This window comes from Trachemys scripta, chromosome 2 (assembly GCF_013100865.1).
Source record: "Trachemys scripta elegans isolate TJP31775 chromosome 2, CAS_Tse_1.0, whole genome shotgun sequence".
NCBI lineage: Eukaryota > Metazoa > Chordata > Testudines > Emydidae > Trachemys > Trachemys scripta.
This window is the reverse complement of record NC_048299.1, coordinates 157,059,329-157,086,180: the sequence shown is the minus strand read 5'-3', so window position 1 is coordinate 157,086,180 and position 26,852 is coordinate 157,059,329. Positions and strand designations below refer to the sequence as shown.

At 61.4% G+C, this 26,852-nt stretch overlaps 1 protein-coding gene across 10 annotated transcripts in view; it reads left to right on the top strand.

The window, feature by feature from the left end:
* ANK1 (ankyrin 1) overlaps nt 1–26,852 on the top strand; it is a 146,117-nt gene that overhangs the window by 103,163 nt on the left and 16,102 nt on the right. For all 10 annotated transcript variants that reach the window (XM_034762038.1, XM_034762036.1, XM_034762037.1 and 7 more), the window contains 32 exons: nt 4,532–4,630; nt 5,554–5,652; nt 5,762–5,947; nt 6,257–6,355; nt 7,305–7,403; nt 7,749–7,847; nt 8,446–8,643; nt 9,447–9,545; nt 10,640–10,738; nt 10,974–11,072; nt 11,720–11,917; nt 12,143–12,241; nt 12,319–12,417; nt 14,009–14,206; nt 14,821–14,919; nt 15,351–15,449; nt 16,164–16,262; nt 16,487–16,579; nt 16,930–17,002; nt 17,592–17,615; nt 18,594–18,687; nt 19,443–19,521; nt 20,418–20,515; nt 20,600–20,824; nt 22,556–22,710; nt 22,987–23,198; nt 23,532–23,736; nt 24,528–24,624; nt 25,432–25,660; nt 25,940–26,065; nt 26,155–26,274; nt 26,668–26,752. In XM_034762038.1, the coding sequence (XP_034617929.1) occupies nt 4,532–4,630; nt 5,554–5,652; nt 5,762–5,947; nt 6,257–6,355; nt 7,305–7,403; nt 7,749–7,847; nt 8,446–8,643; nt 9,447–9,545; nt 10,640–10,738; nt 10,974–11,072; nt 11,720–11,917; nt 12,143–12,241; nt 12,319–12,417; nt 14,009–14,206; nt 14,821–14,919; nt 15,351–15,449; nt 16,164–16,262; nt 16,487–16,579; nt 16,930–17,002; nt 17,592–17,615; nt 18,594–18,687; nt 19,443–19,521; nt 20,418–20,515; nt 20,600–20,824; nt 22,556–22,710; nt 22,987–23,198; nt 23,532–23,736; nt 24,528–24,624; nt 25,432–25,660; nt 25,940–26,065; nt 26,155–26,274; nt 26,668–26,752 (3,982 nt within the window). The remainder of the gene's footprint in view (nt 1–4,531; nt 4,631–5,553; nt 5,653–5,761; nt 5,948–6,256; nt 6,356–7,304; nt 7,404–7,748; nt 7,848–8,445; nt 8,644–9,446; nt 9,546–10,639; nt 10,739–10,973; nt 11,073–11,719; nt 11,918–12,142; nt 12,242–12,318; nt 12,418–14,008; nt 14,207–14,820; nt 14,920–15,350; nt 15,450–16,163; nt 16,263–16,486; nt 16,580–16,929; nt 17,003–17,591; nt 17,616–18,593; nt 18,688–19,442; nt 19,522–20,417; nt 20,516–20,599; nt 20,825–22,555; nt 22,711–22,986; nt 23,199–23,531; nt 23,737–24,527; nt 24,625–25,431; nt 25,661–25,939; nt 26,066–26,154; nt 26,275–26,667; nt 26,753–26,852) is intronic.

Sequence of the window (26,852 nt, the reverse complement as noted above, 5' to 3'; positions counted from 1 at the left end):
TCCCATCATCCAGATCATTAATGAAGATGTTGAATAAAACTGGCCCCAGGACAGACCCCTGGGGCACTCTGCTTGATACCGACTGCCAACTAGACATTGAGGGGTTAATCATTACCCATTGAGCCCGACGATCTATCCAGCTTTCTATCCACCTTATAGTCCATTCATCCAATCCATACTTTTTTAACTTGCTAGCAAGAATACTGTGGGAGACCGTATCAAAAGCTTTGCTAAAGTCAAGATATATCTCGTCCACCACTTTCCCCATATCCACAGAGCCAGTTATCTCATCATAGAAGGCAGTCAGGTTGGTCAGGCATGACTTGCCCTTGGTGAATCCATGTTGACTGTTTCTGATCACCTTCCTCTCCTCCAAGTGCTTCAAAATGGATTCCTTGAGGACCTGCTCCATGATTTTTCCAGGGACTGAGGTGAGGCTGACTGGTCTGTAGTTCCCCAGATTCTCCTTCTTCCCTTTTTTAAAGATGGGCAGTACATTAGCCTTTTTCCAATCATCCAGGACCTCCCCCGATGGCCATGAGTTTTCAAAGATAATGGCCAATGGCTCTGCAATCACATCAGCCAACTCCCTCAGCACCCTCGGATGCATTAGATCCGGCCCCATGGACTTGTGCATGTCCAGCTTTTCTAAATAGTCCTTAACCTGTTCTTTCACCACTGTGGTCTGCTCACCTCCTCCCCATACTGTGTTGCTCAGGACAGCAGTGTGGGAGCTGACCTTGTCTGTGAAGACTGAGGCAAAAAAAGCATTGAGTATTTCAGATTTTTCCACATCATCTGTCACTAGGTTACCTCCCCCATTCAGTAGGGGTCCCACACTTTTCCTGAACTACTTCTTGTTGCTAACATACCTGCAGAAATCCTTCTTGTTACCCTTCATATTCCTTGCTAACTCCAATTGTGCTTTGGCCTTCCTGATTACACCCCAGCATGCTTGAGCAATATTTTTATATTCCTCCGTAGGCATCTGTCCAAGTTTTCACTTCTTGTAAGCTTCCTTTTTGTGTTTAAGCTCCCTGAAGATTTCACTGTTAAGCCAAGCTGGTCGCCTGCCATATTTGTTATTCTTTCTGCACATCGGGATGGTTTGTTCCTGCAACCTCAATAAGGCTTCTTTAAAATACAGCCAGCTCTCCTGGACTTCTTTCCCTCATATTAGCCTCCCAGGAGATCCTGCCCATCTGTTCTCTGAAGGAGTCTAAGTCCGCTTTTCTGAAGTCCAGGGTCCGTATTCTGCTGCTCTCCTTTCTTCCTTGTGTCAGGATCCTGCACTCGACCATCTCATGGTCACTGCCTCCCAGGTTGCCACCCACTTCTACTTCCCCTACCAATTCCTACCGAGGGCATGGGGAGGACAGCCTTCCGGCAACTCCTACTCGCTACCAGGTCTCTGCTACCTCCTCTTCCCTTTCTCCCCCTGTCCTTTCCCTGCCTGTCTAGTTTCCATCCCTCGTTTACGAAGCGACTGGGCAATGGGTGTAATTGGCGGTGCCAGGCACTGCACCTTCTCACCCTGGGAGGATGCACAGCATGTAGGGACTGGCAAACCTGCTCAGGGGCCTGTTCCCCAGCTAGCTCTTTGGGCTCCTCGCCTGGCCCTGGAAGCCAAGAGCCGGGGTTCTGACCCCCAGCCTGGCACTGCAGGTGTTTCTGGGCCTCCCCCAGCCCTGGCATCACAGCCCTGGTGTGAGCTGGCTGGGAAATGGGGCTGAGGACTAACGTGGTGTCACTTGCACCAATTGACATTCCATGGGAGTGCAAACGTGTGTGCCCTGGACTGGTGAATCACTACCATTGCACACCTGCTGAGAACCCAGCCAGCCTAGTTTACACGCTGCCATTCACACCAGTTTTCTGAGCAGGGTTAGGGCCCTGCAGCCCTCAGCACATAGACACCATCCGAGTCTCCCCGCAGACATCGGCAGCTGCTAGTCACACGTGCCTAGTGCTTGCAGAGCTGGGCCCAGCACAATGGGCCCCTATCCTGATTGGGGCTGCTGGAGGCTCCCTCCTGTATTAGTCAGTAACAGTCACACTCTGTGCACGGCCCAGCTGCCCTGGGCCCCACGTGTCCCTCTCTCTAGCCCTGTCCCAGTGCCATTGCCCTTGCTGCAATGATCCTGGAGCAAGGGAGGTGCAGCTGTTCCCATGCGATTGGTTCAGATGTGCCCAGGTGCACTGCTACTCTTAACAGCAGGAGGACTGTGCTCAGATCTCACACCCCCCCTCCTCCCAGCTGGTGCCGTGAGCACAGGGACAGTCCCACATTCTCTAGCTGTTGCTGGGCCTCCTAAGGGAGTGCAGGGCTAGACTTTGACTAAAGCCCATCCTTACCCTGTGCCTCTCCTGCCTCTTGGCCTGGAGGACAGGGTGGGATTCATGGCTTTGAGTGTCTCCAGTTCAGCTAAAGGGACCCCTCTCCTGGAGGGAATGGGTTACAAAGGGCATCAGGCTGTGCTCGGTCCCGGAGCAGGGGAAGCAGCACTCGTCTACAGAAACAGCCGGGGATAAGACCACTGAGGATGTGCCCTGAGCTTCGCCGATCAAGCCCATTGAGACATCCCTGGGTGAGTAGGTCCAAAGGTGGAAATTGAAGAAATCCAGGCTCGGGCTCAGAGCCTGCTAGGGGAGCACAGGGGGAGAGCCCACTCCAGGAGCAGTGAGGGGGCTTTCCAATGCTGGGAAAGAGGAGACCACTGCGCATTCCAGGAGAAGGGCAGCAGCAGGTACCTAACTTGTGAGAGCGCCTCCTGTCCCAGGTCCAGCAGAACCGCACAGGCCCTTCCTCCCAGCCCTGGGCCAGCCGTAGTTCTGTGGCTCTCTGAATAACGAGTCATTGTCACCTTGCTCACCCGAAAGTCACCACGGAGGACAGCAGCGCTCACTTGTGACAGGCGGGACAAAGGCTTTTTTAGCGAGGCGAGCAGGCTGATGAACGAGCAACCTCCAGCACAGTCTGAAGTGAGCCGGGACTGTGAGGTTGCCTGGCTCTGTGTGCACCACATCACTCACTGCACAGTGTCCGTGGCGTCAGCGTTCTGCCCTGTCAGCCAGAGGCAAACGCTGCAGAGGCCTGTGTCTGCCTCTCCCTGCCGGCGCGGTTCCAGCATTTCAGGGTTGGGAGGGCGCTGACATCCATGGCATGAGATCCGCAAAGGGGATGCAGCGCGGCCTGGAGATGGATCGGCTCCTGCTCCCGCTCCCCCTGCCAGGCTCTGGCAGTTGCGGCCCGTTGAGCCTGACTCAGGGTTTTCTGGCTGCGCTGCCATTGATTTAATGTAGAGTACAAAATCCTCCTCCTCCTTGTGCTGAAAAAAAGGATGTGGGCCAAGCAACCTGCGCGTGCTGCACGGAGCCGTCGGGCTGGCTCAGGAGTACCCGCTCCCGAGGGGGCCAGGCCCTACTCTCCCCTCCCCGCCCCAGTGCTGGGGGCTGGGCCTTGCCTGCTTCAGTACTCGCTCCTAGCCATGACTGGCTCTGTCCGCTGACTTGGGGCCCTCTTGCCTTTCCTCTGTCACTAGTGGCCAGGCTGGTGGGCTGGCTCCAGTCTCTTGTTCTGTCTTGTTTATTGTCTCCCTTCCTCTGCCTCCTTCCCCTCCCTGCACCGCCTTCGTCCCTCCCTGCGCTGTCTGTCCCACCCCCTCACCCCTTTGCCTCTTTGCTTTTGTGTCTCACTCCCATGCTTTGGCCTCGCCTCCACACGAGTCCTGTTTCCACTGCCTGGCGAGGTGCCAGCTGGCCAGATTCAGTGGGGCCCCTCTCGCTGGCCCAGGGACTCAGGCAGACTGTGGTTCTGCAGAGCTGCTCACGGAGTAGATGCAGTCAGGGCAGCGGGAGCAGCTGGGGGGCACAGGGAGAACAGCCTGCCGGGTGAGTTAGCAGGGGGCAGCCTTGGTCTCAGGCAAGCCCAGCTCAGCAAGGGGCACCTGGGATGGGCGTTCAGCAGCGCCCTGTCCCACACTGATCTTCTCCAGGAAGCAGGATCTCCACAGCCACCTGCACACTGTGAATCCCTCCCAGTCGCCCCCTATGTGCCTCTCCAGCATGGAAACAGCCACCAGCCCACGTGGCCCCAGTGTGGCCTCTCGACTCCCAGGACCAGGGACACACAGACATACATGCTTCGTCCCTCTCCCTGGCACAGAATCCATGCCCATGGCTAGTGCACACAGCCCTCCTGTGTGCACGCTGGGTTTGCCCACCCTGGAGTGTTTGTTTGCAAATTAACTCTCTGTGCCCTCCTCCCCTCCCCTGGGACACGTGTGGAAATGCTGTGGCTCGTCTGTACACGGGGTTTGCATGTGTTGGTTAGGTGTCAACTAACGCATGTTGAATTACACGTTTCCCTGAGTCCAGACTTGGCCTGCGTGGCTAGTGTACGCACTCCCCAGTAGCTTGCAGCCGAGAATACCAGCTCCAAGCACACCTACCTGGCTTCCCCATGCACAGCCGCTTTCAGACCCTGCCCCGTGTGCTGCACCCTGACTCGCCCTGTCCCGCTCTGTTTCAGAAGGGGAACACGGCCCTGCACATCGCAGCCCTGGCGGGACAGGAGGACGTGGTCCGGGAGCTGGTGAACTATGGGGCAAACGTCAATGCGCAGTCGCAGGTAAAGTATGCTCTCCAGGTGTTAAACAGCCCCCAGGCAGGTGCGCTGGTCCAGGCTTGGCCCCTGACAGTGCTGGTAGCCATGCCCTAGAGCCCGCCTGCTGCCCAGCCCTGCAGTGCTGATGGCCACTCCTGGGCTGGCTTTTCTCTGCCCGTTTTCCCTTGAACCATTGGCAAGCCTCGTGCCTGAGCAGACACGGCACCTCTGGCCGGCCAGGGAGGGTTAGAAATGTCATGGCAGGAGGACAGGGCCACGCTACCAGTGCTGGCCTGCAGCTGCTGCTCCCCTGGAAGGTCAGTAAGAGCTGGAGAAAGAGAGAGAGAGAGAGAAACATCCAGGGCCAGGTTTCCGAGGGGTCAGCCCCCAGCGTACTCCCAGCATGCTGAACGCAGCTCGAACTTGGCCCTTAGTGAGTAGGGGCGGGGATGGGGAAAGCATGTTACCACACTTCACGCACAGAGCCACCCAGGAACTGGGTATGTGACAGGGAGATGGCATTGATTTGATCGCCTCCCTGTCACTGGTCCCCTGTCTGGCGAGGCGCATAGCTTGGCTGTGTCTGCGAAGTGCCCGGCACAATAGGGCCCTGTCTGGAGCCGCTGGGTGCTGCTGAGGTGTGGATATTCACTAACACTAGCGAGTAGAGACGCTTTCCCATCTTGTATGGACCAAGCACTTGACCCTTTGTTCTCCTCAGAGATCCCATGGCACTTTCTGAAGACTAGGGGTGTTACCCTGGCAGGTTTCCTGGGCCAGTCCCAGCATCCATTCTGTCCCACAAATGCCATTGGGGTTTCACTCCTCCTCCCACCCCTGCTGTGTTTCACCATGTGGGGTGGGGTGGCTGCAGGCTTGCAGGGAGCTCTGGGTCCTACAGGGTGAGGAGCAGTCCGTGACGGTCATGCATGGCTCTGTGTTTGCAGAAAGGCTTCACGCCCCTCTACATGGCAGCGCAGGAAAATCACCTGGAAGTCGTCAAATTCCTGCTGGAAAGCGGCGCCAACCAAAATGTAGCCACAGAGGTGAGACCCTGCAGGGACTGGTGCCCAGAGCCCGCGGTCAGTGCTGCTATCGTGTCCTGTACTGGCTCCCCCTTGCTCTGCATCTCACCTCCCTTTCTGTCTCCGGCAGGATGGCTTCACGCCACTGGCCGTCGCTCTGCAGCAGGGGCATGAGAACGTGGTCGCCCACCTCATCAACTATGGGACGAAGGGGAAGGTCCGTCTGCCCGCCCTGCACATCGCTGCTCGCAACGATGACACCAGAACAGCTGCGGTGCTCCTGCAGAATGACCCCAATGCCGACGTCCTCTCCAAGGTACCGCAGACTCCCCTGAGAGGGCTGGTGTCAGCCGGCACTCCCACCGGAAGCCATGCTGCACTGGCTGCCCAGAGCCTGGCACTCCCGCCCTGCTCCCTTCTCCCCACTGAAGGGTTTGCAAGCCTCATTTCCTCCCAGGCCCTGCGGCCCCAGGCCGTCTCAGAGCGCACTGCAGAGCATGCTGGGGCAGGGAATCGGGAGCTGGCCCAGGTCCCTGGGACAGGGGGCTGCAGTCAGGGTCCGAGCCCGTCTGCAGTCAGTTGGTCTGTCTGTGGGGCTGCACTGACCCGCCCTTTCTCTCCCCAGACTGGATTTACCCCCCTGCACATCGCGGCTCACTATGAGAACCTCAACGTGGCCCAGCTCCTGCTGAACCGCGGTGCTAGCGTCAACTTCACCCCACAGGTGGGTCAGAGGCAGCCCAGCGCCGCACGCACTCGGCAGCGAGGGGCAGGGACTCGGGAACGTCTCGCTATGCTATCGGAATGGCACGATCCGCCTGGAGTCTGCCCGGCTGCTCTGGGGTGTGCGGAGAGCAGAGATCCTATGGGCTGGGCAGACGGCTACCTCGCCAGGGGCTCCTAATGGCAGTCAGCAATTACTACCCCTGCCCACATGGAGCCCGTCCCCTCCCGCCTGTCCCAGCCACCTTCGCCCAGCTGGGGACCTCCAGCCTCTCTCGGCTCTGCTGGCAGCTGCCCCCTCGCAGCCCCACTTGCATGCGGCACATGAACGACCCGTGTCCTCATGACAAGCATGTGGCCTGGGGCCTGGGGGAGCGGGATCCGAAGAAGTGGGCTGTAGTCCACGAAAGCTTATGCTCTAATAAATTTGTTAGTCTCTAAGGTGCCACAAGTACTCCTGTTCTTTTTTTGAAATACAGACAGTATAGAGTCAATATGCATAACTTCAACTACAAAATTGATACACACATATAGACAGCATAATCATAACCAGTAAACCATAGCCTTGTCTTAGACACCCCATTTGACCCCCTTTATACAAGATTTGGGTGCCACTACAGGACCTTGGTTGCAACAATGATCTATATGGTCCCAGATTATATCAATAACGTCACACCTTCCCAGGTCAATACTCCCCACTCAGTATTCAAAGAACACATCAAGAACATGCCCAGTTCGTCACACTGCCTGCCCCCCGCAAGCTCCGTGGGGCAGTGGATGGTGATTGTCCCCCCATCAGCTCCATGGGGCAGTGCATGCCGACCTGCCTCCCCCAGCTCCGAGGGGAATGGGCACTGACTGTCCTCCCTCCAGCTCTGTGGAGCAGTGGGCTCTGACGGCCCGTGGGGTTCCCAGCTCGACACTCTCTGATGCTGTTTCTCTGCCCCTAGAATGGGATTACTCCGCTGCATGTGGCCTCCCGCCGGGGCAACATCATCATGGTGCGGCTGCTGCTGGACCGAGGGGCCCAGATAGAGACAAGGACCAAGGTGAGACTCACCGTGTCCCCAACTTGTGTTCCCCACCCCCACCCTAGTGCGTGCATGGGCCTGAGACACACACCCCACCCCGCAGACCAGAGCCCTTGTGCGTCGGGAGCCACTGGCCACGTGCGTGCACTGTCCAGACGGGCTGGTGAGCGGGCGTGTCACTGGACCCTGGGGAGAGGGCAGCTTGACGGAGATATGTGGCTGGCTCCTGGAGCGTACAGGGAGCATCAGGCTGGGACAAGCCTCCCGTACCTTGTGCGCTTGATTTCACATCCCTGAGGTCCACAGAGTCTCTCGCCATCCCCCACCCGCCCCGAGGTCCTGACCTCCCTCTCTGTTCTCTAGGACGAGCTGACTCCCCTGCACTGTGCAGCCAGGAATGGACACGTGCGAATCATGGAGATTCTGCTGGACCACGGGGCTCCCATCCAAGCAAAAACCAAGGTGCCTGGCCCTGGCCTCTGGGGCTCTGGGTGTTGCCTTGCCTTGGCTCTGCCTCGGAGCCTGGGCCTGCTCCCTGGGTGCTGGGGAAGCGAGGGCCCTGAGCGGCCCATGGTAGCTGGGCACTAATGGGCAGAGACCTGGGAAGGCCCCACACGTTAGAGGCTCCCTGAGCCGTAGTGCGTTCATGGGCCTGCCCCAGCAGCCTGGAGTGGGCTCCTGGCGCTCCGTGGGTGGGGAAGAGCAGGTCTGATTTGATGCACAAGGCAGCGTGGGCGTCCCCAGCCCACATCGAGCAGCGCCCTCACTCGGCGCCCCGCCTGCTGCCTCCTGGGGCCAGGCCAAGAACGTCCCCTGCAGTGGGCTCAAGCTTCTGAGAAAGATGCAGTCCCCATACCGCAGCCAGCCAGGCAGCAGTGCTGCAGCTTGTTCCCTGGTCCCAGCCCAGCCCCACGCATCCTCTGCCCCTGTGCGGGGCCCCCAGCTCCCCTCCCTGCCCTGGGTCTCTGGCAGGGGCCAGATTTGTGCCCCATTGGCCCAGGGGAAGCCCCTGTGTCCTGCCTGGCTCTGCCCTAATGCCCAGGCTGTTCCCTGCCCTCAGAATGGCCTGTCGCCCATTCACATGGCGGCTCAGGGAGACCACCTGGACTGCGTGCGGCTGCTGCTGCAGTACAACGCTGAGATCGACAACATCACGCTGGACCACCTCACGCCGCTGCACGTGGCTGCGCACTGCGGGCACCACCGCGTGGCCAAGATGCTGCTGGACAAGGGGGCCAAGCCAAATGCCCGAGCACTGGTGAGCAGCATGGGCTGGGAAGGGGACCCAGTGGGAGGACTGTGCCCCGAGGGTCTGACTGGCTGTCACGGAGTCCCCGGGCGATGCTCTGGAACTGCTCCCTACGAAGCCAGGCAGGACTCTGGTGAAGTCTCCTCTCTGTGAGCAAACTGTCTTCAGGGCAAGCAGCTCACACGGCTTCCACCTTCCTGGGTCTGACCTTGGAGCATTCAGCATCCTTTGCCCCTCCATGCGCTTCCCACAGTGAGTCGCCCAGGCGGGGTCCTGGGGAAGCCAGAGGGTCCTGCACCCCCACTTCGCAGTCAGAGGTGACTCTCAGTCAGCCAGTAAGGTTTATTAGATGACAGGAACATGGTCTAAAACAGAGCTTGTAGGTACAGAGAATAGGACCCCTCTACCAGGTCCATTTTGGGGGGCAGTGAGCCAGACACCCACGTCTGCACTCACTCCATATCCCCAGCCAGCCCCAAACTGACTCACCCTCCAGCCCCTCCTCCTCTGGACTTTGTCCCTTTCCCGGGCCAGGAGGCACCTGATCTCTTTGTTCTCCAACACCTTCAGTTGGCATCTTGCAGGGGAGGGGCCCAGGCCATTAGTTGCCAGGAGACAGAGTGCCAGCCATTCTCTGTGCAGACAGTATCACAGGGGCCTTCTTGGGCTCTGCAACAATCACACACCCTGATCCCCCCACCTAGATACCTAAGAACTGCATAGGGGAAACTGAGGCACCCACACAGTATTCAGAGAAAACATTAAGAACATTCCCACTTCGTCACACCGGCCGCTTCCCTGTCTGTCTGTAGAACGGCTTTACGCCCCTGCACATCGCCTGCAAGAAGAACCACATCCGGGTGATGGAGCTGCTGCTGAAGACCGGTGCCTCCATCGATGCTGTCACGGAGGTACTCCGCCCTGCCCCAGCTGCGGAGACGCACTTGCCTGGGCTGCCCTTCCTGTGTTCAGGGTGCTGCTGCTGGCAAGCCTGAGTGCAGCAGGATGGGCCAGCCCGGGGGAGGCTGCGGTCCATGGGGTGGTGGCCCCAGTCCTGCCAGGTGCCTTGCTCTGGTGGCGCTGCCATCTCTGATGTGGTGAGCAGAAAGGCCATGGCCAAGCAGCACCTTGGAGCAGTGCCTCAGGCTCACTGCTCATGGTGGGAGGGAGCAGGGAGCCCCCCTCTGCCAGCCTGGCCAGGGGGCCTGGGGAGCTGGGCTGGGCGGCGGCACCTCCCGGATCTGGGAGCCGGGACACAGTTCTCCCTCACCTGCGGCCTGTGATTTGGGCACCAGCATGAGACACCCCAGGGCTTCGGGGCCTGAGGCCTGATGTTGGGGCACGTGGGAAACTCCCCGTCACTGAGCCAAGGTGATGACCCTGGAATCAGCAAGGCCATGGCGGCTGTTTGTGTCAGCAGGGCTTCCCCACGCTCCTTGCAGGGGCTGCTGGCAGCCTGGAGCAGAGCTGTGAGCAGGAGCTCAGACACCCTCTGCCTGGGCTCTTCCCAAGCCCCAGATCCCCCCTCCAGGCCCAGCAGATACACTCGGGAGATAAGCGGGCGGGGGGGGGGGCGGCCTCCTCCCCCGAGCCCTTCCCTAGGGCTAGCCTGTCTCAGCTGGTACTGATGTCAGTGCTTGGGAAGCAGAGCCCACCTGGCAGCAGGACCCTGGTCTGTCGGTGCCGGTGTCAGCCCCTGGAAGTGGGGGGTGGAGGAGGACTCTCGTCCCCCGTGTGTGGGCACCGCGCCGGCTGTGCTGACTCCCTGCCTGTCTCTCTTGTCCCCCGTACGCGGGCACCGCGCCGGCTGTGCTGACTTTCTGCCTGTCTCTCTCATTCCCATACGCGGGCACCGCGCTGGCTGTGCTGACTCCCTGCCTGTCTCTCTCGTCCCCCCCATGTGCGGGCACTGTGCCGGCTGTGCTGACTCCCTCCCTTTCTCTCTCATCCCCCGTACGCGGGCACCACGCCGGCTGTGCTGACTCCCTCCCTGTCTCTCTCACAGTCTGGCCTGACCCCTCTGCACGTGGCCGCTTTCATGGGGCACCTGTCCATCGTCAAGAGCTTGCTCCAGCGCGGCGCGTCCCCCAACGTCTCCAATGTGGTGAGTCCCATCAGGGCAAGAGGGTGTGTTGTGTGGGGTCCTGCCATCCCCATTTGGGTTTCCAAGCTGCAGAGGCTCCCAAGTGGTCTCCCTGGACCCTCCCTCGCATGTGTTCGGCCTGAGGCTCTCCGCGGGGTGAAGCCTGCATGCAGTGACTGACAGGCTGCACTGGGGCAGCTCCCCGGGGAGCACGGAGCCCCCGATTCACTCTCCTCTCCCTTGTCCCTGGATGCAGAAGGTGGAGACACCCCTGCACATGGCGGCCAGAGCCGGGCACACGGACGTGGCCAAGTACCTGCTGCAGAACAAAGCCAAAGTAAATGCCAAAGCCAAGGTATGTCTGGCGGGGAGGGGGCTCCGGCCAGCTGGGTTCCCTCTCTCCTTCCACCTGCCTGGGGCTGAGCTGGGCCGGGGGCTGTGCAATGGCGGGAAACGGTCTGTGGGTTCCCCTTGTGGTTCGGGACCTTCCTGAACCAGGAGCTGCCATTCACCATGGGGAGCTGCAAATATAGGCAGGTGCCTGTGGGGCAGGGTGCACTGAGGCCAGGCTCCCTGGGTAGGTTGGTGTCCCCAGCTCTATGGGTCTCCCCCTTTCCCTGTGGCCAGGCTGGGTGCTGGGGGCAATGGGTGCTGGTCTCTCTCCAGAGTGCCATGCAATGCCCCAGTGGCAGGTCTGAGCCCTGAGGGCAGTCACTCGGGGAGAGGGCTCCGGACTCTGACAGGGCGCATCTGTCCCCAAGGCAGCTGTTCCTGGCCTGATGGAGACGCCCGCCAGGTGAGCAAGAGCTGCCCCAAGCATCACCCCACCTATTGCCAAGGCACAGAGCTCAGTTGGGAAGAGGAGATCAGACCTGTGGCCTGTCTGGTCTGACTTGGGCCAGCCCCTGCCGAGCATGGGAGGATGGGCTCCCCTCCATGCCCCTGGCTGGGCTGGGAGAGGGCAGTGGGTCCCTCCCTAACCGCTGTCTGCTCCTCTCCCAGGACGACCAGACCCCGTTGCACTGCGCCGCACGCATTGGCCACACGAGCATGGTGAAACTTCTGCTGGACAACAATGCCAACCCCAACCTGGCCACCACAGCCGGGCACACCCCCCTTCACATCACTGCCCGGGAGGGGCATGTGGACACCGCCCTGGCACTGCTGGACAAGGAGGCCTCCCAGGCCTGCATGACTAAGGTAGGATGGTGCGGCCTGTGCTCACAGCCCAGGCAGGGGTCCCCGGGTGGTGCTGAGGCGGGGCTGGGTCAGGCTGCTGCTGGGGAAGCCTGGGCCACGTGTCTCCTCAGTGCCTTCCCAAGAGGAGAGAGAGGAGGGCTCCCTTGCGTCCCGGCTAGTCTACACCCTGCATCTCGGGTCCCAACCCCGCTGCGCGTGGCCCTGACGCTCTGTCTTTCTCCTCAGAAAGGATTTACCCCTCTCCACGTTGCAGCCAAATACGGGAAGGTGGACGTGGCCAGGGTGCTGCTGGAGCATGATGCCCACCCCAATGCGGCAGGGAAGGTGAGTGCCGCCCAGCCACGGGAGCCAGGGAGCCGAGGGCCTGGGCTGCGACTGACCAGTCTGTGCTTCCCCCCCAGAACGGCCTGACCCCGCTGCACGTGGCTGTCCACCACAATAACCTGGAGATCGTGAGGCTGCTGCTGCCCAAGGGGAGCTCTCCGCACTGCTCAGCCTGGGTAAGACACTGGCGGAGCTGGGACCAGTGGCCTTGGGCTGTTTGTGATTGGGAGAAGAACCCACGTGGTCCAGCCCTGTTGTGTGCAGGATTGGCCTCCTCCGGCTGCCCCTGGCCCTTCCACCATGACTGGGCACGGAGCCACACCAGGGACCAGCAGGCCCACTTGGGAGCAAAGGGTGCTGAGCCAATTAACCCTGAACATGCCCTGTCCCTCTGCCAGCTCCAGAGCACCCTCCCCGCTTCCCCTTTCATCCACAGCCTGCCCAGCTCTCTGCACCTCCTTCCCCTGCAGCCTGCCCGGCTCCCTGCTCTGCCACTCCCCCCAATGGCTGGAGCCCTTGACTGGCGCTGGGAGCTGGGAGCCGGCTGCGTGGGAGGATCACCTGCAGACAAGAGCCCCATGCAGGCTGTCAGCGAGGGACGTGGCCTCCATGGCGAGCGCTGTTAGATGTGCTGCTGTCTGGCAGTTTGGGAAATTGCACGTGGCCTGTGCACGTTCCAGGGGAACCGCCAGAGTTAGAAACCTCCATGCTGGCAGCCAGTGGGCCAGGTTCGCCCCTGCTCTGAACCACTGGCCAGGCCTGGACGGGGTCCCATACACCTTGTCACGGAGTATTGGGGGACTCAGGGCCCTGCACCCCCGGCTTCCTGCGGTTCACCATGACTCTCAGCCAGCCAGTAAAGCAGAAGGTTTATTTGGATGACAGGAATACAGTCCAAGACAGGTCTTGCAGGCACAGACAACAGGGCCCCCCTCAGTTAGGTCCAGCTTGGGGTCCCAGGGCATCCCAGCCCACCCCCCTTGGGGGGTGTCAGAGCAATCTCTGCCTCCCAGCCATCTCTCCAGCCCGCTTCCCCCACTCTGCCTTCAGCGACCCCTCCCACAGCCTTTGTTCAGTTTCCCGGGCCAAGGTGTCACCTGGCCTCCAACCCCTTCCTGGGTTCTCATGTTACACGCTCAGGTATTCGCCTTCGGGTAGACTCCCATCCTCCAATGCAGACTATCCTAGTCACCCTCCCCTGTCAGCATTCACACACCACAGTAAGAACAGTCCCAGTTCGTCACACACCTGTCCAGCCACCTCGGAGACAGGGTCATTTCAGAAGCAGTATTCTCCGAATGTGCACGCAGCCTCCTGTGCCTGGCTCTCCCACTGCCTGGCCTGCACGCCAATACCCTCCCGGCCTGACGGCCCCGCTGACACCCCGGCAAGAGGGGTGCTGCACTGGACGGGCTCAGGCTCCGCGCTAACACCTGGCAGAGCACAGGACAGCGAGCGGGGGAGGTCCAGTCTGCACCCTGTCCCTGGGACACTGGCCAAAGGCTGAGCCAGAAGCAAGCAGGAGCAATAACTGCCAGTTCCTGGGGAGTTTCTGGCTGGCCCCGGTCAGTGTTGGAACAGGTGGTCTCTCAGATCCATGCCCTGCTTTGAACTTTGGCTGCCTGGCTGAGAGACCCTGGCTCCGGCAGAGAGAGGGAAGCCTCGGGGCCCTGGATATGTGCTGTGGGAAGCAGTCCTGCCATGAGCCCAGCCTGGGAGTGGACTGGCTGGGACCTAGCAGGGCTGTTTGCTCCTCTCTCCCTGCAGAACGGCTACACCCCCCTGCACATTGCAGCCAAGCAGAACCAGCTGGAGGTGGCCAGCAGCCTGCTGCAGTACGGGGCCTCTGCTAATGCTGAGTCCATGCAGGGCGTGATGCCTCTGCACCTCGCTGCCCAGGAGGGACACGCAGACATGGCGGCGCTGCTCATCTCCAAACAGGCCAATGGGAACCTGGGCAACAAGGTGAGCAGAGATGCTGCCCCCTGCGGAGCCAGGGACATGGGCTCTTGCCTGGCAGGCTGGGAACAACCTGCTTCGCCAGCCTTTTCTGGCACACTGGGAGCCCTCCAGGGTGGGAAGGAGCCAAGGAGGCAGCAAGGGCTAGAGGCTGGAGTGCAGGGCCCCCACGTCCTGATCCCTGCACTGCCCTGCTGGCTCTGGGCAAGTCCTGCCACCTGGGTACGTTGGGGAGCCCCCTGAGGCAGGGGCAGTGGTTGTGCCCAGGGGGACCTGCCTCCCTCCTGCCCCAGGAGATCTTTAAAGATGTCGCTGGGTGCACTGTGTTTGAACCACGTATTTGAATGCCAAATTGAAACTGACGTTACCCAGAGCCATTGCACCAGCTTCTCGGGGTTACGCTGGAGCTGGGCTCGCCGGACACTTGCCGCCAGTGTTGGCTGCGCTGGACGGCAGCGCCCACGGTCGTGTGTCTGACGTGTTGATAACCGACTCTGCATCGTGTCACGCGGCAGCTCCCCCATTGAGGGGGGGTGTCATGACCCTGCCCTTCGTGGAGGGGGGGTGCCACGGTTCTGACCCCTGTGGAGGCATAGTATGTGACCTGGCTTTCATTTCAGAGTGGCCTGACTCCTCTGCACCTGGTAGCCCAAGAGGGACATGTGCCAGTCGCAGATGTTCTGATCAGACATGGCGTCACAGTGGATGCAGCAACCCGGGTAAAGAGGCAGGCACAGGTTCTCAATGCAGACATCAGGGCCTTAGCCCCCCGCCCCCTCAGCCCTGCTCTCTAGCTCCCCGTTCCTGAAAGCCAGCAGCAGAAGGCATTTCTCCTTCTGACACTGTCTCCTCGGCTTACCACTCAGGGCCCCTGCCCCACTGCTCCCCTCCTGCCCCAAAGGCCGCGCTGATAGGAGGGGGCTCCTGGCACAGCTAGGGGGCGGGTTGCTTGGGCACTCTGCAATGGCTCTGAGCTCTTGGCATGGCGCTGCCAGGGCAGAAGGTTGGTGCCAGGAGTGGCTCCAATCTGATGTGCCTGCTGCCCTGTGGAACCCCCAGCCCCATGTGGATGGTGCACCCTGAGTCAGGGTGGGGGTGGGGGTTGGCATGCGATGGCTGTGTGAGACCGGGTCCCTGGTCTGCCTTTCAGATGGGCTACACCCCGTTGCACGTGGCCAGCCATTACGGGAACATCAAGCTGGTGAAATTTTTGCTGCAGCACCAGGCAGATGTCAATGCAAAGACCAAGGTACAGAGAGCCCCCTAACCTTCTCTCCGCCCACCTGCCATGCCTGCCTGCAGTGGGCAGCCATGCCCGCCACCTCTCTGCTCTGGGGGATGCCCCCACAGGCTGCGGGAGGAGGCAGGGCACCTGTGTTTGGCTCCATCTCATGCCTTGGCCTGGTGGTTGCTGCTTTTAGGGGTCAGGTGGTGGCTGGGCCCAGCACAGAGTATGGCTGACTGAGCCTTCCTGGAATCCCAATGCCAGCAGCGGGCTCTGCCGGGCACCTCCCCACAGCCCAGCTGCTTTGAGCAGCCCACATGTTTCTGGCTGGGAGGGGCAGCATGGGAGAGGGTAGAGCAGCCTGGGACCATCCAGCGTGTCTGGGAGAAGGGGCCCAGCCCCCGAGCCTCTCTGATCCTGGGCACCTGGAGAGGTGGAGAAATCCCTCTCCCTCTGGGTCGTTGGTGCTGGGTGTCGTGCCCTGGGGGTTGCATTTGCCGTTGTCTTTTGAGATGCTCCATTGATCTGGGGTTAGCCTCAGCCGGTCCTTTCGAATGACCCATTCAAGCTTCAGGCCAGGAGGTTACATTCCCGCCTGTGTCTCTTGTCTTGCCCTAAGAGCAAACAGTCCCCCCGCCGGGTAACAGAGTAGCTTATAGGGGAATCTGAGGCACACTTAGGGATCATAAAAACATTGCAACCTGTCGCTTTGTCACAGCTCTCTGCCTCCCTTTGCAGCTAGGGTACACCCCTCTGCATCAGGCCGCGCAGCAGGGTCACACAGATATTGTCACGCTGCTGCTGAAGCACAGGGCCTCCCCCAACGAGGTCAGCACGGTAAGTACTCCCGGTTCCCGGCACCGCGGGTGACACCAGCCCCGAGGCTGCTCTCTGAGATGTGCCACTCACACTCACCCAGCCCTGCGGCTCACGCCTCCCCTTGCTCCCACGTGCTCTTACACACATCCTCTCGCTTGCCCCCTCCACTGCCCCTCGCACTCCCACCTTCTGGGATCCTGCCCCCAGACCCGGCTAATCCTGACCCCTCTCTCCATGTGCAGAATGGCACCACGCCCCTGGCCATCGCTAAGCGCCTCGGCTACATCTCTGTCACGGACGTGCTAAAATTAGTTACAGAAGAAACCAGCATCCCGGTGAGTCCCTGCCCCTCCCTCGCAGCGCTGGGCGCTCCCTGCACACGCTCTGGGATGATCCCTGGGCCTGGCCTTGGGGAGAGGATCCCATGGGGGGTTGGCTCAGCCAGTGCTGCCCACAGCAGCCCGGGCTGGCGAGGCTCCTGCTGCCCAGTTGTGGTGTCAGCTTCTGCCTTGGTTTGGGCCATCGGTGGAGAGGTTTGAACCCAGAACTTCTGAGCCTCTAGGGTGAGCTAAAGGCCCAGCTCCATTCGCTCCAGGCTGGCCCAGCGAGCCGCACTGGGTGGGCTGGGTGTGCCCGGCTGAGGCTCTGGGGCCAGCCCAGATCTGACTCTCTCTTCTTCTCACAGTTGGTCAGTGACAAGCACCGCATGAGCTTCCCTGAGACAGTGGATGAGATCCTGGATGTGTCCGAGGACGAAGGTGAGGGCAGGAAAGCAAAGCTCCAGCAGGCCAGGGAGCCCCCCGGGCTGGGGGCTCTGCCAGGCACAGTGTCTCTGGAGGACAGATAGGAGATGTGCCAGGCAGAGTCTTGGCAGTGGAAGTAGGGGGAGCTCTGATGGGAGGGGTCTCCCTAAGGGGTACAGGGGGGAGCTCTGATGGGCAGGGTCTCCCTGGGGGGGTGAAGAGGGGAGCTGTGCCGGGTGGGGTCTCCCTGGGATCAAGGGGGGAGCCATGCCGGGTGGGGTCTCTCGGGGACCTGTCACATCAGAGATTTTCACACCAAGGAGAGACACTCCAGAGCCCTGTAGCCCCTGCCTAGGCGCTCTCGCCATGGGTGCAGAGCTGCCCATGGCTGAGGCTGCCCAGGGAGGGTGGGCGCTGGCAGCACACACCGCTGCCCCCCGTCAGGGGTCCCATGTGTAGCACGTTCCCCGCTGCGGCGAGCCCTGGTGAGCTGCCCCACGAGCGTGGCAGGGGCCCTGCCTGGTATCCGCAGAGCAGTGAGAGTCACATGTGGTAACATGCCTCTCCCGCCAGCTCCTCAACTCTGACTCTTCTTGCTTTGCAGGCTCTGCTCAGGTCACTGTCATGGGTATGGACTGTGTGTGTCACTGTGGCCCCACTTCACCGCCCCATTTCACCCACACGCGCTCACTGACCCATCCCACTCCGTGGGGCTTCCCATCGGCCCTGGAGCCAGACTGGGCCCTAACACCATTGCGCCCTGCCCATCTGTGTCTGTGCCCATGCTGCCGTCCTTGTGCTGATTGCATGAATGGGCATTGTTGCCTCCTGCCCACCCTCCACTCCCAGGGGCTCCCAGGCCAGCCGGGGCAGGCAAAGTCCCGGGCAAGGGGCGCTTGCTGGAGGAAGGGAGAAGCACCTGAGCCTGGGTTGTGTGGGAGATGGGTGCCCAGGTTTGGCCAGCAGGGACTGCCCACTGCAGGGCTCCTGATTTCATCTGGGCACCTGGGTGCCGAGATGTCCCTGGGCTGCCGTGTCCAGGCCCCTCCTGCCCCAGGGGTTCTGGCCTCTCCAACACCAGCACACTGGGTTTTGTTCCCGGGGGAATCCCGTCAGAGAGAGCCCCCTACCCCAAGTGTAAATTGGGCTGGTGAGCGGGGAGCATGGGTCTCTCCTGTCCCATGCACCACGCCCTTGGCAGGGTGCCTGGAGGCAGGCCAGGCAGGAGAGCACCCATCAGCAGGAAGGGTAAGGATCTGCTGGGAAAGGGGCCGGCGGCTCCCTGGGCAGCTCTGACATCAACCACAGCTCATGTCATGCTAACCTGCAGCATGGGCCTCGCGCCCAACGACAAGGCAGCCTAGCTGGCAGACAGTGTCCCCTGGAGCCAGGCTGGCCAAAAGCAGCGCAGCGACATGGGGCATGTTGCTGGCTGACACCAGGAGCCAAGGAACAAGCCCTGGCTTGGGGATGGAGACGCCAGCCCATGTGGAGCTGGGCACAACCAGCTTAGCTCTGCGCCAGCCCAGGCCAGGGGCTGGGAGAGGCCCTGACATCTGGCCCTCTGCGTTCTGCCCCCGTGGGCTGAGCTGTGTCTTGGTTCCAGGGGAGGAGCTGGCTGACCCCAGGCCTGAGAAGCAGGATTCCAGGGAGCAGGATGAGGAGAAGGAGATGGAGTTTGTCCCCAAGCTGGATCAAGTGTAAGAAGCACTGCACAGCGGTGTGGGGGCAGTGATGGCACAGTGGGGCAGGCACTGTGGGGCAGAGGTGGCGTGTTGCTGGGAGGGTGCTCTAGGGCAGAGCAGGCATGGCAGGGCTGGCAGGTGCTATGGGGTGGCCGTGACATGGTGAGGCAGGTGTGGTGCTGTGGGGGCAGAGGTGGCGTGGTGGGGCAAGCATGGGGCTGTGGGACAAGCGCTGTGGGGCAGAGGTGGCATGTTGCTGGGGTGGTGCTCTAGGGCAGAGCTGGCATGGCAGGGCAGGCAGGTGCTGTGGGGTGGCCGTGACATGGTGTGGTGCTGTGGGGCAGAGGTGGCGTGGTGGGACTGTGGGGCAGAGGTGGCATGGTGGGGCAAGTGGAGGGATTCAGCTTACAAGGCCCTTTCCAGCCTGAGCTTTACCTCCCTGCTGCTGTCCCCAGGTAATGGAGACATCCCTTCCCCCCAAGCCAGAGGCTCACATGGGGGGTGCTGGGAGCATGGAGACGCCCCCTGCCCAACCAGGCTCAGCACAGGGCCTGCTCCCCAGAGACACGGTGGGGTGAGGCCAACGCTGGGGAGTGCAGGTCACTGATGGCCTGGTCCTTTGCAAGAGTCGGTGCTCGTGGGCCTGGGAGCTGTGCAGAGCCCTCTCTCAGGGACACCCCAGGCCCGGTGGCTGCTCTGGGGCCTGGGGCACACAGGGAAATCGTATCACACGAGGCTGCTTGTGACCGTATCCCTTGTCACCTGCCCAGGGTGGAGTCTCCAGCCATCCCGCGGATCCCCTGCGTCACACCTGAGACCATGGTGGTCAGACGGGAGGAGTCTGAGCAGGTGGGTTCTGCCCACCCAGGGCCAGGGAGTGCGGCTGGCTGCACTGCAGAGTAATTCCCAGCACAGCCGAGATCAGGCCTAGTCCATTCCAAACGCCTTGTCTAGTGAGAGAACAGCTGGGGACGTGGGGAGCAGGAGCTGCAGAGGAGCCGCCTCCTTCACCTGCCCTGGGGAGAGGGGGCTTGCAGCCACTGCATGTCCACCCTCACGTGGTGCTGGCCATCCAGCTCTTGTGGGATCTGGCTCAGAGCTGTGCTCTGGGCAGGGGCTTTCCCCAGCCAGCCTGGGCTGGCAGGCCTCCTCTCTCTCGTGTCCCTATTCCCACCCATGCAGAGTGGGTGCCATCCCGAGCTGCATCTCCAACAATGCCCTGTGGGCAGGCTAGGCCCAGGCCGGGAGGTCGGCTGGGGCAGCTTTGAGGGGCCCCTGGCAGACAGGGTGCTGCGGCTGTATCTCTGGGTGCATGCTGGATTCCAGGGGCCTCAGAGGAGGATGGAGCTGAGGCCAGGCCCTCTCTGGCTGGTGGCGAGAGGCAGAGCTGCTGGCAGAGATGAGGGTGCTGAGATTCCCGGCCCCAGGGCCTGCAGGAGTCCAAGGCCACTGCCTCTTGGTTCCTCAGGTTTCCAATATTCAGGCCCTTCCCAAGCTGTCTCTGAGCCTCGCCAGGTCCCAGTACCAGCCCCTTTGCTGAGGTTTTGTAATGGGCCATAATGAGAAGCGACATTTGCTCCCCTCGGCCTTCAGTAGGTCTGGCCCTGTCCTGAACAAGGTCTCAGCTGGCGTGGGAGTGGTGATAGCCCGCCGTACGGGAGCCAGGGTTTCACCAGGAGCCCCAGCTTAGCAAAATGGGAAGGGCAAATGAGCTGTGTCTAACAAGCTGTTTCCTATTTGCTCAGCCATCCAAGGAGTTTGATGAAGACTCCCTAATCCCCAGCAGCCCCGCAACAGAGACCTCGGACAACATCAGCCCGGTGGCCAGCCCCGTGCACACAGGGTGAGTGACTGGCTCCCATGTGCACCCGCATGCCAGGCAGTTGGTGAGTCTCGGTGGGACACCTGGGTTTGTCTGTCCTTGCAGGTTCCTGGTGAGCTTCATGGTGGACGCCCGTGGCGGCTCCATGAGGGGCAGCCGACACAACGGGCTGCGAGTGATCATCCCCCCCCGGACCTGCGCCGCACCCACCCGCATCACCTGCCGCCTAGTCAAGCCGCAAAAACTGACAACTCCACCGCCCCTGGCTGAGGAGGAGGGTCTGGCCAGTAGGATCATCGCGCTGGGGCCCGCTGGCGCCCAGTTCCTGAGGTGAGGGTTGGGGAGGTGTCAGTTCCCAGCCAGAGCCCCGATCTCAGCCCCCTGGAGGGAGCAGGGGAGATGATAGCCAGGCCTCTGCTTCACTGTGCTGCGAGCACTGGCAGAGAGGGGTCTGGCCCTCCGCTGGGGTCAACTTGCACAGCCCCACTGGAGCCACAGGCACTGCCCAGGTCAAGGTTGCCGAACCACCCTGTGGCCAGTGGCACTGCCAGAACCAGTGGTGCTGTGGCCGTTTGCACCAACTGAGGGTCAGGCCCAGGGATTTTACATCCTGGTCTATGCTCCGTGTTGAGCTGCCCTGCAGTGACATTAGCGCGTGAGCTCTGACCTCAGGGCACCTGGGTGCAAGCCTCCATTGGTGGTGAGTTCTGCCCTTAGAACCAGCCAGTTATCAAGGTTAACTCCTTGGGCACTGTAAGAGCCTTAACATGAGTCACAGACCGGTCCCTAGCGCTCTTGTCACCCAAGGGGGCCTGCCTTTGTGGCAGATGGTCCCTTACAGCACCAATCACAGCAGTGCCGGTCACTCCCAGGCCCAAAGTCCAGCCTCTTACCCCAGATCAGTTGCACCTTGGAGCTCACCCCAGTGCTTGTAGCCAGTCCTGTAGCAAATGATGTACAGATTTGTTACCAGGGAAAGGAAACAAGAATGTTATTTACAAGGTTAAAGCAGATACACATAGATACACACAGAGTTCCAGTCTGAAGTTTCAGAAAGTATTAGAAGCTTCTATAATAAGCAAGCTCTGTACGTCCTTTAGGGCTACCCAGGCTGAGCAGCTGGGGATCCCTATAAACCTTGTCTCCAGAATTCAAGCAGCAGAGAGATCCAGTTCCTTCTTGTCAGAGGTTTTCATTCCCTTCCCCCCTGTGCTCTGAGCTGAGAACTCAGCTGCTGGGAGGAATCCACTTGTGTGACTCATGTTCATGGGGGGAAGAACAGAGCTACAAACTCTTTTGTCCTCTTTAGTGTCCCACTTTAGTCCGTCTGGTGTCAATGAAGCTTCCTTGTTGGCCAGGATATAACAGCTCTTGTTGGAGAGCAGCACATTACACTAGTTAATGTCTCTCTCCTGTGTGGTGCTTGGCGATGGCAGAGACGCTTACAGAACAAATGCTCAAATATTACCGTACAGTCTGGGATACAGATGCTATGAGATCTATGCAGGCAGCCACTCACCAACGTTGTTAAAGTCTAAACACATGCTGAGAATCCTAATACCCATTTTAACAATACTAACACACAGGTGAGCCGGACGGGTGCCAGCCACGTATTTGTCAGTGTGCAGCAGAGACGTGGGCCCTTGGCATGAGCTGGCACATGGCCTGCCAGCGTCACGCCCCATAGGCAGGGGCTTGGCCTGGGAGCCCAGTGCACTGACATCAAGTGCTGCAGACAGGCAGGCCCCATTATAATGGGCCAGTGGGATCTGTGGAGTCCTTTGCAAGCAGCCAGTCCCGTGACCCCTATGGGGCATTTGCACCTTTGGGGTGGGGGAGGCCGAGGATCAGTGTGAAGAGACTTGCCCAAGTCCATAGGGTGAGTCCCAAATCACAGATATCCTGGCTCCCTCTTCTGGGCTTTCCCCACTAGGCTCCCCTGCCCTTCCCCGTCTGGGCAGCTTGATTCCCTCCTGACTAGGCCCTGCTGAGCGGCGCTCGGTGCTGTGGCAGCAGCACACCTCAGCCCCAGGCCCCTCTCAGCGCCGTGCTCTCCTGCAGCCCTGTGATTGTGGAGATCCCACACTTTGCGTCGTACGGGCGGCGGGATCGGGAGCTAGTGGTGCTGCGCAGCGAGAACGGCTCCGTCTGGAAGGAGCACCGCAGCCGCTACAGCGAGAGCTACCTGGACCAGGTGCTCAACGGCATGGACGAAGGTGAGTGCTCTAGGCCAGAGGCAGGCTTCCCATGGGGCAGGGCGTCCCTGCCTGGCTGCAGGGGACAGCCAGGGCAGTAGGCAGAGTGTGCCTGGGCAGGGCTGGCACATGCAGGCAGGGCTGAGGCTTGGTTGGGCAGAGTGGGGGCAGGAGTGGGGCTGGTGCAGAGTGTTGGCAAGGCTGGCACGGAGCTGGGTGACATGGGGCTGGGCGAAGTGGAGGTGGGGCCAGTGCATGGCTGGGCCCTGCTTTCTCACGGTGGGGCTGCCATTGCAGAGCTGGAGAGCCTGGAGGAGTTGGAGAAGAAGAGGATCTGCCGCATCATCAGCACCGATTTCCCCCTCTACTTCGTGGTTATGTCCCGTGTCTGCCAGGACTGCGACCTGATTGGCCCCGATGGGGGGTGTCTGAAGAGTACGCTGGTTCCCATGGTGCAGGCCACCTTCCCAGAGACAGCCGTCACCAAGAGAGTCAAACTGGCTCTGCAGGTATCAGGGGTCCCTGCCCCTGGGGACAGACAGAGGGACAGAGGGATGGGGCCTGGGCAGGCTGTGCAGGTATCGGGTCTCCCTGCCCCTGGGGATGGACAGAGAGACGGGGCCTGGGCCGGCTGTGCAGGTACCGGGTCTCCCTGCCCCTGTGGTGGATGGGCAGACGAATTAGAGACGGGCTCTTCCAAGGCAGCAGGCTGGTTCCGGACCGGCCATGCTGGGCAGCAGTTACTCCATCGTCTCCCAGGGCAAGGGGTGCTAGCCGGTGACCGGTTCCGAGCTGGGGTGGGAGGAACTGGCCCTCATGGCCCTGCCTGTTCTGTCCCGCAGGCGCAGCCCGTGCCGGATGAGCTGGTGACGAAGCTGCTGGGGAACCAGGCGACCTTCAGTCCCATCGTCACCGTGGAGCCGCGCCGCAGGAAGTTCCACCGGCCCATCGGGCTCCGCATCCCGCTCCCGCCCTCCTGGAAGGACAATCCCCGGGACAGCGGGGAGGGCGACACCACCAGCCTGCGCCTGCTCTGCAGCGTTATCGGTGAGAGCACCTGCCCTGCCCTGCTGCAGCCACCATGCTGGGGCTCTTTCCCCTGGCACTGCTCCCCCCACCCACCCCCAGGCTCCTTCTCCTCCCCTTCCCCTCTGCACGGTTCCCTGGGGTCCTTCCCCCCTGCACAGCTCCCTGCTCCCTGGGATCCTACCCCCTTCCCCCCTGCACGGCTCCCTGCTCCGCAGGGTCCTTCCCCCTCCCCATGCTCTCCCCTGCTTTGCTGCAAATGAGGTTCACTCTTCCCCTGCTGTGTGGGGGCTGGGGTGTGGAAGCCAGTGTCTCCAGGGTAGCGGGGTCTCTGTGCAGACAGGCAGCTCTGGCAGTGGCTTGGTGGGGGTGGTGTGGGGAAGGTGCTGAGGGGGCGGGATGGAGCTAAAGGAGCTGCGGGCAGGCAGACAGGGGGTGCATCCTGGGCAGTAAGGGTGCTGGGGGGCAGATCGCAGTAGAGTAGGGGGCAGATCACAGGGCACTGGGGGATCATATTCTGGTTGATGAGGAAGCCAGGGGGCAGAGCCTAGGGGATGGAGGGGGCCAGGGTAGACCACAGGCAGCAAAGGGGCCTGTGGAGGATCCCGGGGGACAAGGGGGTGCATCCTGGGTGGTGAGGGAGCAGAGGGGCAGATCCCAGGGGATGAAGCAGCCAGGGGCAGATTCCAAGCAGCAAGGGGGCCAGGGGGTGGATTTCAAGGGTGGGCAGGGGCAGATCATAAGCTGTAAAGAGGCCAGGGTCAGATTCTGTGGGCTGGGATGGTGTGTCAGGCCCTGTTGTGTTGTTACAGGAGGCACAGACCAAGCGCAGTGGGAGGATATCACAGGAACCACAAAGCTGGTCTATGCCAACGAGTGTGCCAACTTCACCACCAACGTGTCCGCCAGGTGAGCGACGGGTGCGCGGTGCCTCGTGTGGCCTGGGGCTGGTGATCCGGCTGGCGCTCTGGGGTGTGTGGAGCTTGGCCAGAGCGTGCCATCCAGGGGCCGGGTCACAGAGCAGGGCTGAGGCCCAGGTGATTCAGTGACTCAGCCACAGTCCCAGAGCTGGGACCTATACCCAGCACTCCTGAGTCCCAGCTCTTGCTGCCCGAAGGGAAAAGTGCCAGCATTTCCCAGGGTTCCCCCAGGCTGTGAATCCAGGACCTCTGGCACCTCAAGCCCCTGGGCCACCAAGCCCTGGTGGCATCTGAACAAAGACTCTCACGTGCCTAGGCCTCTGCAAGCCTCACATGCTGTATTATCGCATATGTGCAAACGCAGGCCTGCCCTGTCTTCATGAACACAGCAATGTCCAGCAGGGGGCGCCCTGGCCAAAGGCAGGGGCCGAGCAGTCCCCCAGGGCGAGCCTGCGCCAGGCTGCGAGTGAGCGGAGAGCCCGCACAGTCATGCTGGAGGGTTGTCGTGGAGTTCATTTTATTTTATGGGGTTTCCCCCATTTTTCTGTTCTCTTCCTTTGTCGCTCTCTCGTGACCGTCCAGTGCCCGGCATGCCTGGCTTGCCGCGCATTGCGATGCTGGCCTGGCGCCCCGGGATGGCCCGGTATAGCTGACATCGTCGTTCTTGGGATGTGTTTATGGAAAGCCAGCGAGGGCCGCTGGTGTTCAGTCCTGGGGGAGGCCTGGCCTGGGCGTGTCAGGCTCGAGGGGCCCCCGGCTTGGCTGTAATGATCAGCTTGGGGCTCGTGCCCTGCAGGTTCTGGCTGGCGGATTGCCCACGCACGGCTGAAGCCGTCCATTTTGCCACCATGCTGTACAAGGAGCTGACGGCCGTGCCCTACATGGCCAAGTTCGTGGTGTTTGCCAAGATGAACAATGCACGGGAGGGGCGACTGCGCTGCTACTGCATGACTGATGACAAGGTGGACAAGACGCTGGAGCAGCACGAGAACTTCCATGAAGTGGCCCGCAGCAGGGACATTGAGGTAGTGCCCCTCCCCCTGCCTGGTGTGCGGACAGCCCTCGGGGTGTCCCAGCCCTCCCGTGCTCACTCCACAGCAAGGCCTGGTCTGTGTGGCCCCCGCCTGCTTACCCAGCTGCAGTGCTGGGGGCTTGGAGGGGTGGGACCTGCCTGCTCCTTGGATAAGGGACGTCGGGGAGGAGTCTCTGCACCCAGCTTTGCCTGAGCCCCCCACACCGTGCTGGGGCCCTGTGGGGCAGGGAAGAAGGGAGCTCTGAGCCTGACCCCTTCCCGCTCTCCCCAGGTGCTGGAGGGGATGCCTCTGCATGTTGAGCTCTCGGGGAACCTGGTGCCTGTCAAGAAGGCCACGCAGCAGCGCAGCTTCTACTTCCAGTCCTTCCAGGAGAACCGGCTGGCCATCCCCGTCAAGGTAACAGCCGCCTGAGGGTTTGAGCAGCTGGGCCGGGCTGGGCCACGGGCCCATCTCTGCTCCATGCCCACCTGTGTTGTGGCATCTAGGTGCGGGACAGCAGCCGGGAGGCAGGTGGCTCACTCTCCTTCCTGCGCAAGGCCATGAAGTACGAAGACTTGCAGCATGTCCTGTGCCACCTGAACATCACCATGCCACCATGCACCAAGGTCAGTGAGCACTGGGCCAGGGGCCTAGGCAGCATTCCTGACGCCTTCCTCTAGCCATGCAGGGAGGTGCTGGGCACTGGGGCCTCCCCCGCACTCAGCCCTAGGGGAGCTGCGTGCCCCACACCGCGTTTCACGCCAATGTGGGACATGCCCGGCCAGGATCTGCTGCGGCACCACAGCATGCTTTAATGTGTCCCTGACAGTGACAGTCGGGGCTGGCTCCAATGTTCTCCCAGCCATGCTGAGCTCCTGCCCCTGCCCTCGCGCCATGGCCTCCCTGGGGTGGGCTGGGCTCCCTGGGCCCTGCCAGTCACTGCCAGGGAGCTCCAGACTGAGGGGCTGGATGGCTCCATTCCCTGTGGGGCTGGTGACCCATGGTGGCTTCTCCTCCAGGGGACTGGCAGCGAGGAGCGAAGGAGGACTCTGACACCGTTGGCTCTGCGAGAGAGATACAGCATCCTCAGTGAGAGCACTCTGGGTATGCAGCCCGCCCTGGCTATCCACGCCCAGCTGGGCACCATCCTGTCCCGCCTATCCACCCCCGAGCCTGCCCGGCCTATCCATCCCCCAGTCTGCCC